Genomic DNA, 14,070 nt, shown 5'->3' with positions numbered 1-14,070 from the left:
CAATAACAAAGTCATGAAACACAAATGATTGGTAAGGAAGGAAGAAAAAGAAAAAAAAAACACACAAAACTAGGTATGGCAATTTTTCTGGCGGGGGGCGGGGACAGGAACCCGGGCCCGTTTATTGGCGGAGCGGGTAGAGATTCCTATGGAACCCGTTTAATACCGTTACTAAAATGTCTAAAATACCCTTGACATATATATGTCTGAATTTTGATTCCCCCTCTGTCCCTCTCAGTAACCCTCGCTCTAAGGTTCTCACTCCATCTCTTCTCTCCAGTCCACTTCTCCTTTCACCGCCGTCCGCCACTCTCCTCCCCCCATCGCCGCGCTCCCCCTTCTCACTGCTTCCCCCTCTCACTCTCAAGGTCACCGCAGACGAGGAGAACGTCGCGTCGCGCGCCTCACCCCGACTAGTAGAACGTCTTCGCGTAGAGAGCGTCGCCGTCGTCGTCGTTCAAGAGAGCGTCGCCGTCTTCGTCGTTTTTCATAGCCGTCGTCAGCATCTTCCTTCTGGTAACTCCCTCTCTGTGATTTCTGTGATTTTAATTATTATAACATTGTTGCGATTTCTGTGATTTATGTAATATGCTCAGCTGTGATTATGTATGATTTGCTGTGATTTCTGTGATTTTAAATTTGGGATTTCTGGGATTTTAATTATTATAGCATTGTTGTGACTTCTGTGCTTTATGTAATTTGCTGTGATTATGTATGATTTCTGTGATTTGCTGTGATTTCTGCGAAGTATAAAGTTCAATACATCAAATTATCTAACCGTTCTCTACTATAAAGTTCACCGCAGGCGAATTTCCCCACTGAAAAATCTTGCTTCTGTCGCCGTTTTCCCACCTTAAGCCCTCACCAAGACGCCAACTACCTCCTCCTCCTTCTTCTTCTTCTTCTTTCTGGGTTCGTTATTACTTCAAAGAAAGCATAACATGTCATGTTCAGACATATTTTTTGTAAGTCCTCCTTCTTCATCTTCTTCAATTTCTTCAAACTTTGTTGCCAAGGTTATCACAAAACCTCACTACTGGGGCCATTTGCCAACCCCCATCACAAAATCGCACTTTCCTCGCATTCATTGTCATCTATCTTTACCCACAAACTCCCCTTCTTCCTCCCTAAAGGGTCGGAAGAGCAAGAAGAAGAAGGGGTATGGCAGTTATTTACCTTCAATTTTGAAATCTTTAGAGTATTCTGTTGATGTTGAAGCGACCCTTGATTCTTTCTCTGAGAATCTTAGTCCTAAAGAGATAACTGTTATACTTAGGGAACAGGGTAGGTGGGAGCGTGTTGTTAAGATTTTTCAGTGGTTTAAGTCACAGAGAGGGTATGTTCCCAATGTGATTCACTATAATGTTGTGCTTAGAGTTCTTGGTAAGGCTCAGAGATGGGACCAATTGAGGCTTCTCTGGATCGAAATGGCGAAGAACGGGGTTTCGCCTACTAATAACACTTATAGCATGCTTGTTGATGTGTATGGGAAAGCAGGTCTTGTTAGAGAAGCACTTCTGTGGATTAAGCATATGAGGTTGAGGGGTTTTTTTCCTGATGAGGTTACAATGAGTACGATTGTTAAGGTGTTGAAGGATGTGGGAGAGTTTGATAGGGCAGATAGGTTTTACAAGGATTGGTGTGATGGTAGGGTTGAGTTAGATGATCTTGATTTGGATTCTCTATCAGTTACTGCTACGAATGGTTCTAGATCGATGCCTATTAGTTTCAAGCATTTCCTTTCGACCGAGCTGTTTAAGACGGGTGGGAGAAACATTTTGAATTCATCAAACAAGGAGTTTGGTCCCCAGAAACCCCGGTTGACTTCAACTTTCAATACCATGATAGATTTGTATGGCAAGGCCGGACGACTAAAGGATGCTGCCGAAGTCTTTGCTGATATGTTAAAATCCGGAGTGGCAATGGATACAATCACTTTTAATACTATGATCTTTATCTGTGGAAGTCATGGTAATTTGTTGGAAGCCGAATCTCTGCTTAATAAAATGGAAGAAAAGGGTATATCCCCTGATACGAAAACTTACAATATCCTTCTGTCCTTGTATGCTAATTCGGGGAATATTGATGCTGCTCTTTGTTGTTATAGAAGGATTAGAGATGTTGGGCTCTTTCCGGATGATGTAACTCACAGAGCTCTTCTTGGTGCGTTATGCTCAAAGAATATGGTTCAAGCTGTGGAAACTTTGATTGATGAAATGGAGAAATCTTTTGTTTCTGTCGATGAGCACTCTCTTCCTGGTATCATCAAGATGTATGTTAATGAAGGAGCCCTTGACAAAGCAAATGATATGCTTCAGAAATTTCTAATGAACAGTGTACCATCATCAAGTATATGTGCTGCAGTTATGGATGCTTTTGCTGAAAAGGGACATTGGCTTGAAGCCGAGAATGTGTTTTATAGGGAAAGAGGTGTGCCAGGGCAGAGAAGGGATGTCATAGAATACAATGTCTTAATCAAAGCGTATGGCAAAGGAAAACTTTACAACAAAGCTGTTTCTCTCTTCAGGGGAATGAAGAATCATGGGACTTGGCCTGATGGTTGCACTTATAATTCTCTCATTCAGATGTTATCCGGTGCTGATTTAGTCGATCAGGCAAGAGATCTCATGGTTGAAATGCAAGGGATGGCATTTAAGCCGCATTGTCAGACTTTTTCTGCGGTTATTGCATCCTATGCTCGTCTCAGTCAGCTTTCTGATGCTGTCAGTGTGTACCAGGAAATGCTACGAGCGGGAGTAAAACCAAATGAGGTTGTGTATGGATCCTTAATAAACGGATTTGCAGAATACGGTAGTCTTGAGGAGGCACTTAGGTATTTCAACATTATGGAAGAATCCGGATTATCTGCCAATTTAGTTGTGTTGACATCCTTGCTAAAGTCTTATTGTAAGGTTGGGAACTTGGAAGGAGTAAAAGCGATTTATGAACGGATGCAGAGCTTGGAAGGTGGTCTTGATTTAGTCGCGTGCAATAGTATGATCAGTCTCTTTGCAGATCTTGGATTGGTATCTGAAGCCAAGATGGCTTTCGAGAATTTGAGAGAAAAGGGCTGGGCAGACGGGATTTCATACGTGACAATGATGTATCTTTATAAAGATGTGGGAAGGATTGATGAGGCCATTGAGATTGCGGAGGAGATGAGGCTTTTAGGTTTACTGAGGGATTGTGTTTCATATAATAAGGTACTGGTTTGTTATGCCACTCATGGACAGCTTTATGAGTGTGGTGAACTAATACATGAGATGATATCTAAGAAGCTTTTGCCAAATGATGGAACTTTTAAAGTGTTGTTCACTGTATTAAAGAAGGGAGGGTTTCCAATTGAAGCAGTTGTGCAGTTGGAGTCATCTCTGAAGGAGGGGAAGCCTTATGCGCGACAAGCTGCAATCACTGCTTTGTATTCTTTAGTTGGTATGCACAATTTGGCACTTAAATCCGTTCAGACATTCATAGAATCCGAGGTTGATCTTGACTCCTATGCATATAATGTGGCAATCTATGCATATGGTTCGGCTGGAGAAATCAACAAGGCCTTGAACACATACATGAAAATGCAGGATAAGCATTTGGAGCCGGACATTGTGACTCAGATTAATATGGTAGGTTGTTATGGAAAAGCCGGCATGGTTGAAGGCGTGAAACGGATATTTACCCAACTAAGAGGCGGAGAGATCGAGCCATGCAAGTCTTTGTTCAAGGCTATTATAGATGGTTACAAAGTTTGCAATAGAAAGGACCTAGCTGAGTTAGTTGGCCAAGAGATGAAAATCACATTCAACTTGGAAGAAAATAATGAAGTTGAGAGCAAAATTGAAAGTGAAAATGGAAGTGATTGTGATTGATTTTGATGAAAGCTTCTTTGAGGTCTGTTAAATCCACAGGTGGTTGTATATTAGGGGAGACAAATTTATGTATGTACAATGTAAGTGATCATATATAAATTTCTTTCTGCTTATTTTGTATAGCGAAATATATTGATTGACAACAATTATTATTCAGTATCTTTTTTATTTATGTTTTTGCAGGATGTTGGCAAAATTTTTGAACAGTTACCTGCTTTGCAGGATCTCAACTTATCTAACAACTTAGTGTCACCATATAAATCAGAACTTCCACCACTGGAAAGCATCCGTATTCTAGTTTTAAATGATACTGGTGTAGATTGGCAGGTTCCTTTCTATATCTTTCCCCAGCTTATATTTGCTGCTTAAATTCCCATCATGTTTGTTAGGAGCCACTAAATGTTTCATGTTTAACTGGGCATGTTGAATGGCTTAGACAATCATTGACAGCTATTGAAGAGCTACATCTTATCGGAATCAATATTAGCAGAGTACTGGTACATTTTTTTTGGTTCATTATTCTTGTTAAATATCTTAACGGCTGTACACTTAGATATCCTCTCATGAGTACCCATTTGTAAACTATGGAGAGCAGCCGAATAAACATTAGAAATCGAACCGTTTTGATCACACTGCAAGATTTCTCTAAAAACTATGTACTGAGTATTTTTTGAGCGTGTCTTTCATGTCTGATTGAGTTATTGTGTCTCTTGCTTCTTGTAAACACATTTTTTTGTGTGTATATTCCTCTGGAACTGCTTTCTTTACATCACATAGATGTAGTCAGATTATGAATTCATAATTTACCATAACCCCAAGACTGACCCTTGACGCTGAAATTTATTTATAAACAAAAAATTTTCCATCACATGGATGTAGTCTGATTGAATTATTGTGCATTTGATCCTTTTTTGAAATAAATAAATAAATTGAAAATCCTAAACTTGCGATATATTTCATTAACTTGATATAGGGATATGCAGCTATCACTTTGAAGTGTGTTGGAGCATCCATAGGTGAGAAGCAACCGTTTACAAAGATCTATTCTTTTATTAATGTAATGTTCACCCTGTTTAGACCTAACACAGTTTTTCTAATTGACTTGTTTTTCTCAGGTTGGTAAGCTGAAATTTCTGTGAGTTTTTTTTTTAAGCTCAAGTCATTGAAGCTATTCAAGAAGAGGTTTGTTTTCATTTAAAAAAAAAATAGCACGTGTGTTCAAATCACGATTGCCTGATTCAGTTACCGGCTACTTAATCTTGAAAAATCATTTCATTTTCCCTTGATCGTCGCAAAGCTTTTCAAACTGATATGCTGGAAAACTAGAATATAGTTTGTATTGATGTAGTGCCATGTCTTTGAATTTGCAGGGCTCTCCATTACCTGTGCTGCTCGACAACGACACATCATCTCTTATGGATCTTGGAATTGGCAATGAATCATTCATCCTTGTAGACGGAAAAAGTTGATAGAAAGATCAGAAATTGAAGAGGTTCTCTTGTGCTGAAATTTCTACCCCGTTCTGATTAGCTGCAATTAATTTTAAAAGTTGGCTTGCAAATGAATGTATTTTGAAGTGGTAGACCGATTGAGTGTGGTTACAAGCCAACATTAGATGTGTCATGTGTGTTTGAGGCCCTGCTGAATTGGATGTTCTTTACCCTTTCATGCCACAAATATTTTCTGATTCCATTGCAAACAGATTTGGACTTGCACGCCAAAAAAGAATAAGGCATTGTTTGGAAAATGAGCTCAAATCTTTTACAAATATGTTGTTTATGAAACATTTATTTTTGCAATGCAGATTCGGATTAGTCCCTCAAAAAGTATTGTTGTTTCTCTTTAGTCCTTGGATTAGTTGGCATGGAATATAGGATAAATAGAAGGGTTAAATGGAAAATTTGTGATATTTTAAGGGATAGAAGAAAGAGTTTAGTTTTCATATACTAACCGTATAAAATATTTTTTAATTATTCAATTAAATTTGTACATTTAGACTTTAGATAACCTTTTAAGTATTAGTTTTTAATTGTTTTTTTAGTTGATTATACGACTAGTTGTTTATGTAAATGTTTTATTATGACAGTATATAAAAATTAAATTACAAAATTATTAAATTTTCAAATATTTAACAAAAAGAAATTATATTGTTCTATCTAAAATGTTATTTGCACACTAAAAATAAACTATTAAAACAATTACTACGTATTTGTATATATATATGTTTAATTTATTTTTAATATATATTTTTTATTTTAATATGTATTTTATACTAATAATTAATTTGGTGATTGATATTTTTGTAAACACTTAGCATAGTTGTTTATTCATATTTACGTACTTAATTCCTTTTAAATTGAATAATCATGAATTTTATATTAAATTGTAATTGAGAAAATATAGAAAAATAACATTTTTTTAGAACAACTTAACAATAGGTTAAAAAAAAAAAGTTAATTTTAATTTTAAAAATTAAATTTTAAATTAATTAGATATAATTTTTTGGATAGTTAATGAGCATGAATACAACTCATTATTCACGTTATTCGTATCTCTCATTGTTGGCTCATTTTTTTGGTTATAGAAGCTGTGAATGTGTTGTGCTTGGTTATGGGCTTTAGAGGTGTTAGACAAATTTATGGGACAGCTTTTGCTCAGCTTTGGTATGAAGAAATCGGACCATCCGATTTTTCTGGGGGAAAAATTTTGTAAACAAATCGGAGGGTCCGTTTTTCATGGAGGGAAGATTTAAATTTTGATGGAAGCTAATCGGACCGTCCGTTTTGTATATGTAGTAATTTTTTTTATTTTCGGAAAATCAAATCGAACGGTCCAATTTGATTATTATATATTATTTTTGAATGAGCTTACACAAGTCGCTAGGTCGTGTGTAACGCGTAAATAGCTTATCAGATCCAATCTTCTTCATCTTCTTCGATTTGCTCTTCTTCTTTCTTATGGTCCTGTATCTCTCTTGTTGGGTATGAAAAAAAATTAATAGTAAAGTTTCTGATTCTGTTTAAGTGAGTGAGAGAAATGGATGATAGAGTCCTTTTGAAAGTATATTATTTTGGTCAGATTTTGTTGCAAACATCTGAAGGAGTAAAATTTATTTGTGAAGATCCGTTAGATGTTGTTATTCCCTTTACAATCTCCTTTGAAGAGCTCAAAGGTGTGATTTGTGAGAAGATAGATTCGGAGGTGTCAAGAAAAATATCATGTATTTTATACAGATATCCCATACCAGTATTTGGTGGATTCGTTCAATTTCAAACCAAATATATAACGGACGAAGCGAGTATGCAAGAGATGTTTTCAATGTGTATTGAAAGTCGTGTTCAAATATCGTTCATCGAGTTGTACATTGAATTCGAACTATTTGAAGCCGACTGAAATATTGTACGGAAAGGTTACAATAGTGACACTGAGGAAGAGTTCGAAAGCAATTACAAAGTTGTTGGTCCAAACGGAGATGAAGATCAAGGTAACGGCACTGTGGCTCCGAATGTGATAGACGTGGCAAATGCACTCACAAATGAAGTACCGTTTGAGAAGCCATTTTTCATGCGAGTTTTGGATTTGGAAGCCATGCATGCTCCGGAGTTTCCGGAATATATGAGTGTAGGTACGTAATTGTCTATATTTATAAGAAGGATTAGAATTTTGTAATAGTTGATATTGATTGATGGACCAAATAGTTAAATGACTTGTGAAAATATACTTAATTAGCATTTGTAAAAGTGTTTATTTAGTTAAGTTTAAGATAATAATTTTAGTTAATTAGTATTTAGGAATTAGTGTTTATTTAGTTTAGTTAATTAGCATTTATTAATTAGTATTTATTTTAGTATTTATTAAGTTATTTAGTTGATTAGTATTTATTTTTAGTTATTTAGTTAATTTGTATTTATTAATCAGTATTTATTTATGTGTATTAAAATTGAGATAATAACCTAATGAAAAGTTTATTTATATCATTATTGATGTAGTGAGTACTGATTTACTTTTAATTTTGGTTATTAAATAATCGTGTTTTAAATACTTATGGTGTGGTTGCCGTCGTGGCAGAAATTCCAATTGTCGCAGATGGTGAATTCGCCATGGGGATGGAATTCACTTCTAGGAAAGCTGTTGTTAAGGCAATGAAAGAGTATACCCTCCGAAAAAGTGTAAACTATCGGGTGTATAAGTCGGAGTCGTTAACATTTTATGCCAAGTGTACACAGTACGGGTCAGGGTGTGATTGGCTTATCAGAGTTAGCATGATCAGCAGAAAGTACTGTTGGGTTATAAGGAGGTATAACGGCAGTCACACTTGTATCAGAGCCACCATTTCTCAGGATCATTCGAAGCTGGATTCGAATACAATTGCAGAAGCCATAAAGCCGTTGGTTGAGGCTGGCCCCTCGTTAAAGGTAAAATTAGTTATTGCAGAAGTGCAGTCAAAGTTCAACTATACCGTCAGTTATCAGAAAGCTTGGGTGGCTAAGCAAAGTCAATAGAGAAAATATTTGGAGGTTGGGAAGCATCATACGAAGCGTTGTCGATTTGGTTTGAGGCCATGTGTCATAAGGAGCCATCAGCTGTCGTCCATTTTGAGACTATGCTGCATATCAAGGCGATGACTTGGTAAGTGATATCCGGGTATTGCATCGAGTCTTCTGGAGCTATTACCCTTACATTAGAGCATTCATACATTGTAAGCTAGTTGTCCAGGTGGATGGGACTCACTTGTATGAAAAGTATAAGGGTTGCCTGTTAGTGGCCATTTCACAGGATGGTAACAACAATATCGTCCCAATTGCATTTGCTATTATGGAGGGAGAGACTTCTGATGCGTGGCACTTTTTTCTTAGTAACCTGCAACAATATGTTGTGACTTGGGATGCTGTGGGACTGATATCGGACCGACACGAATCCATGAATGCAGCTATAGCACGCAGTAACGGAGCTTGGTCACCTCCTAGAGTTTTCCACATATTTTGCATCAGGCATATAGAGTCGAACTTCTTGAGAAAATTCAAGGCACCGTACCTACAAAAGCTTGTCGTGAATATAGGTAACATTAAGTAATTCAAAGTTCGTTATTGACAAAGTTGCAAACAACCTAGTGTTTGTCATCCTTCTTTCTTTCTGTTTGTTATTTGATATTGTGCAGGATATTCGAGGACGGTGCGCGAGTATGAAGTGCGTTACCAGTGTTTATGAGAACGGGACGAGGCCTACACTAACTGGTTAAACCGTATTTCCCGCGAACAGTATGCGTTGGCATTCGATGGTGGTTACCGATAGGGTCACATGATGACAAACCTAGTGGAATGCATCAACTCAGTCTTGAAGGGTGCACACAATCTCCCCATCATTGCATTTGTGAAAGCAACATTCTACAGACTTAATGAGTTGTTCACCCGGAAAAGAGTCGAGGCGGAGGTTTGGATTAATGCTGACCATGTTTTTTTCTGAGCTTGTAACCTCAAAATTGCATGCAAATCAACTTGCAGCAGGAAACATCCAGGTTAATTACTTCGACAGGCAGAATGAGGTCTTTGAAGTGCGTGAGATGCCAAGTGGACTGGAGTATGCCATCGACCTCCGTCGTCAACGATGTGACTGTGGTGAGTTCCAGGTGGACCGGATTCCTTGTCGACATGTGTTTGCATGTTGTGCAAATCAACGACTAGATTGGAAAGTGTATGTGCATGACGTTTACAAGATGGACCAAGTTAGACGGATTTATCGAGCTAGGTTTAGGCCACTCGGGAATCCTACTACCTGGCCTGCTTACAACGGTACTCGATTCGTACCGAATCTGTACCTGAGACGTGTTACCAAAGGTCGCCCCAGGATGACGCGCTTTTTGAATGAGATGGACACGCGAATGTTACGTCGTCCTAGGCGATGTAGACAATTTGGGGCTAAGGGACACAGTCATAGTAGGTGCCGTCAGGCAGTTGGTGCAAGTGCCGACAATAATGCTCAGTATAATTATATTTTATGATATTTGAAACATTGTAACTTATATCAATCTACTCTATGAAATATCCAACTTTAGATTTTGTCCATACATTTTACAATATTTGAAACATTATAATTTGTCCAAGTATTCCATCACATGCATAGTAATAATACATATAATAGTTAAATGAAACTTAGAAAAGTTAACTCAAGCATAGAATAGTTAATTGGTACTTAGAAAAGTTAACTCATACATAGAAAAATGAACTGATACTTAGAAAAGTTAACTGATACATAGAGAAAACTAACTACACCATAACTACTTTTTCGTTGCCCACTTTACACCTTTCACAAGATTCTTGCATTTCTTGGCAGCCTTATTGAACACAGACGGAGTGTATCGACTAGCGCTACGACGTGGCAGATCAACCCTGAGATTGTAGCCTTTGCCTATCTCATCTGGAGTACATGCCTCACCTGTATACACTTTAATTAATTAGATCATCCTAATGAATCAGACCATGCAAGTCATAATATAATCAATCCTTACCAAAATACTATACATGAATATAATAACATCAATTGACCAAACAAGTATGTAATATAATTATCCTAACCATACATGAATATAATAACATCAATTGACCAAACAAGTAAAGCAATAGTAGGACCTGAATCATTACGTGATTCTTCATCCTCGTCCATGTTCTCATCTTCATCCTCCTCCTTGTCCTCGTCATCTGGTTCATCCACTAAATACTCATTAGTCTCATACTCAAGTGTCTTAGCATTTTCTTCAATTAGAGTCATTGAAATACAGTGAGAGTTTTGACTATTAAGAATTTCTCGACCACCGTCACTCCTACTAGAATCACCAGATACCAACCCTCCATAAACACCCGAGGAAGTGCGACATGGATGCCTCACGTCGAAGGAATACGTACCCGCCATGAAATCAGGCTGATGGACATATTGTGCTTGGCTGGCATCTGAAGCCATGAACCCAAGCAACTGGCTAAAAGAAGCTCCGTCTCCTGAGTTAAACTGTGGCATACTCCAATACTGCTGATGTATTGGAAACAATGGAGTAAACTGTGTTTGAGGTACATATTGACTTGAGAACTGAGGTAGAGGTATAGGTGGAGGTGGAGGTGGAGGTGACGGTGATTGTGGCTCATGTTCTTAATTGTCATCATCCATAACCTGATTACCCTCAACATCCTCTTGAACCACAAGATCCGAGAAGTTCAAGTGATTGCCATATTTTGAACGGTACCAGTACATGTAAATATCTAAGGGATGCTGTGGAGCCATGGGAAACTCAGTAAGAACGTGATTATACCTGTTTGTTCACTGCATCACCCAAAATAAATGAGTCGTGGCTGTGGCCCAGTTAAGATTTTTAGGACCAGTCAAGACTTCTCCGTGTGTCTTGTCTAGATTCTGTTCCTGATGAGGAACACCCTGTACGAAACCGAACTATTGTCTAAACCTATCAGTTGCATGCCATTCAATACATTCAAAAGACACCAACAACACCGTAGCACTCTACACAACCGAGTGCATGTAGATGTCTGCAAGAATTATGTCCGGATCAACGCAATCAACAGCATATGCAACCCACACAAACTGGAAAAAATAAAGCAAACAAATGATTATAATCCAAATAACAATATCACTAAACCTGAAACAAATACTACTTTAATGAAAACATACCTGGCCTTCCTGAAGATCATCCAAGGCCTTCCTAAAGTGAGCAAGCTTAAGATATCTATAGACTCGGTCTCCACGCTCCCAGTTACACCACCTAATATGACTTATTTTATTAACACAATTGGATTCTTAATATGAAGATACGAGGTAAATGTAAGATAATGTTACCTATTTGCAAGTGAAAAACTGCGGGGTTCCCAAGGAGCCGGTGCTAGATATGGTAGGCGAATCCAAGCCCAACCGAACAGAAGTGTTAGTGGACCATCGATTTTCTTGCAGTCAAAACGTGATGCCCTGCATAACGCCCTGTACAGGTGTGCTAGGCATGCTGATCCCCAATTGCACTGTCCGATACTAGCAAAATCACGGAGCAGAGGCAGAAACTTCCAGTGCACAGATGCCCCAGACTTGTCTCCAAACAAGATCGTACCGATCAACAACATAATGTGGTACTTCACGTACACCGGTATACTATTTTCATCAGTCAACTGTAACCGTGCTTTTAAATCCCGTAGCCATGTCAGTTTTATGCATCTTCCTCTACAGTCTGACTTTCTCGATGCAATTTCAAATTGGTGTAGACACTCCACCTCTAAGGCTTCAAAACTACTCAGAGTCATCCCTGTGACTGGAAGACCATCTGTCAGAAGACCGAGAATCATAGCCACGTCTTCCAGTGTCACAGCATATTCACCAACTAGAAGGTGAAATGTATGTGTGTCTGGGTGCTACATTTCGACTAGAGCATTTATCAGTGCTTTCTGACATTGTACTACTCCAATTTGGGCCACATGGTAAAAACCAGTAGATCGTAAATGTTCTTCCACCCTCTCATTGTATCGATCCGAAGGGACAGGATGATCACATGTCAACATCCGTGAACTCTACAAAAGAATAGCAAATATTAATTGAAATTCCACAACTATCATAAATAATTTTAAAAAATCTAATTAAAACAAATAATTTTACTGAATCCAATTTACTAAGTAATAATATTTTAACTTCTAAATTTAATTAATATTCCTAGAACTTATTTCTAACTTACTACAAATAATAAGAACTAATAGATACTTCCAATTTCAATCTAACTAATAATGTTCCACTGTAGTCTGTAATAATATTAAAACCTCAACTACAATCATATATTTCTGTCAATTAAAAGGTTAACAATAAACAAATAATTATTACCGAAAACGCAAATACATTATATTTTACAGATCCTAATTATTAATCGAAATTATCAACATTATTCCAAAAAATTATACACCAATTTAGTTTATCTATTCTTACAAAAAATTACTATACTTTATAACATTATAATTTCTAAAATTAATTATAACAGTTAACTAATCAATTATAATTTCTAAAATTATTATAAAAAATTCTAAACAAGTCATTTTTAATACTAACCTATTATATTGGAAAAAATTATAAACAAGAATTAATTACGTTTAAACACACATATTTCTTACTATGATTTAAACATATATTCCTAAATTTCTAAAATTAATTATAACAGTTAACTACTTAATTATAATTTCTAATATTATTACAAAAAATTCTAAATAAATATTTTTTTATTACTAATCTATTATATTACAATAAAATCTAAACACGAATTAACTACATTTAAACATAGATATTTCTAACTATTATTTAAACATATATTCCTAAATTTCTAAACTTAATTATAACAGCTAACTACTTAATTATAACTTCTAATATTATTGTAAAAAATTCTAAAAAAGTATTTTTTATTACTAATCTATTATATTACAAAAATTCTAAACAAGAATCAACTATATTTACACTTTATTTAAACATATATTTATAAATTTCTATCAATAAAAATAATAATTAAGTCACATATATCTTCTTCAGTTTAACCTCTAACAACAATAATTATAATTAAATTTCTAAAAATAATAATTATAATTCTAAAATATAAATAAAATTTAACAAATAAACTTATATAATCAGAATAGTTGAGATATTTTACAATGTGAAGTTCAAGACGATCAACATTTTTAAATTTTTGTTTCTTTGACATTTTAATTTTTTTGAGTAAAGTAGATGAAGCAGACAGAGTTCAAGGAGGAAGAAGAAGGAGGAATGGATGCTGGGTGGGTATGTATGCAATGAAGGGGTGTGTTGGGTTAAAGGGGCACCGTTTGTGGGGAGTAACACGTATGCGATACGTGGCTGGGGAGGAAGAACTCGGACCGTCCGTTTTGTCACGAGGAGCTCGGACTGTCCGATTAGTCAAGAACAATTTACACCGTCCAATTTCTCATCGCTAACACCATAGGTAGGTAAAGCACGCTTGCTCTCCATACTGGGTCCTACCACATTCTAATCTCCATAACAAAATTAAAAAGTGCTCATTGTTCAACTAGAGTATTATAAATAATTATTTCTTCATATTTGCAATGTTCAAAAATGGAGCTTTCCATTTTATTAATTTAGAATTGGATTATTAAGTATATCTGAATTTTAAATGTAATTATTTCAATTGAATATCTTGTAGTTTTTGGCTTAA

General features: G+C 36.3%; 2 protein-coding genes across 12 annotated transcripts; both read left to right on the top strand.

Moving 5' to 3' along the window:
• Window positions 1-248: 248 nt before the first annotated feature.
• LOC130975986 (pentatricopeptide repeat-containing protein At1g73710-like) lies at window positions 249-5,631 on the top strand. 11 transcript variants are annotated; one of them, XM_057900703.1, is made up of 7 exons: window positions 249-516; window positions 796-3,943; window positions 4,047-4,190; window positions 4,300-4,360; window positions 4,847-4,879; window positions 4,979-5,045; window positions 5,234-5,631. In XM_057900703.1, exon 2 carries the CDS (start codon window positions 942-944, stop codon window positions 3,861-3,863), a length of 2,922 nt encoding a protein of 973 aa, XP_057756686.1. In that variant the 5' UTR covers window positions 249-516; window positions 796-941; the 3' UTR covers window positions 3,864-3,943; window positions 4,047-4,190; window positions 4,300-4,360; window positions 4,847-4,879; window positions 4,979-5,045; window positions 5,234-5,631. The 11 variants fall into 11 exon arrangements, with proteins under 11 accessions (XP_057756686.1, XP_057756682.1, XP_057756688.1 ...); XM_057900699.1 differs by having other exon boundaries at window positions 4,837-4,879; XM_057900705.1 differs by lacking the exon at window positions 4,300-4,360.
• A 3,627-nt stretch (window positions 5,632-9,258) lies between these two features.
• Window positions 9,259-9,861, top strand: LOC130974567 (uncharacterized). The gene has a single exon (XM_057899438.1). It carries the CDS (start codon window positions 9,259-9,261, stop codon window positions 9,859-9,861), a length of 603 nt encoding a protein of 200 aa, XP_057755421.1.
• Window positions 9,862-14,070: the final 4,209 nt, after the last annotated feature.

The sequence above is a fragment of the Arachis stenosperma genome, chromosome 4, assembly GCF_014773155.1.
Source record: "Arachis stenosperma cultivar V10309 chromosome 4, arast.V10309.gnm1.PFL2, whole genome shotgun sequence".
NCBI lineage: Eukaryota > Viridiplantae > Streptophyta > Magnoliopsida > Fabales > Fabaceae > Arachis > Arachis stenosperma.
Note: the sequence above shows the minus strand (reverse complement) of the source record. Positions and strands in the feature narration are given on the sequence as shown.

What these genes read in the sequence shown, in the direction of transcription:
- LOC130975986 (XM_057900700.1), top strand. Translation starts at nt 942, where the DNA reads ATGTCATGTTCAGACATATTTTTTGTAAGTCCTCCTTCTTCATCTTCT.
- LOC130974567 (XM_057899438.1), top strand. Translation starts at nt 9,259, where the DNA reads ATGAGTTGTTCACCCGGAAAAGAGTCGAGGCGGAGGTTTGGATTAATG.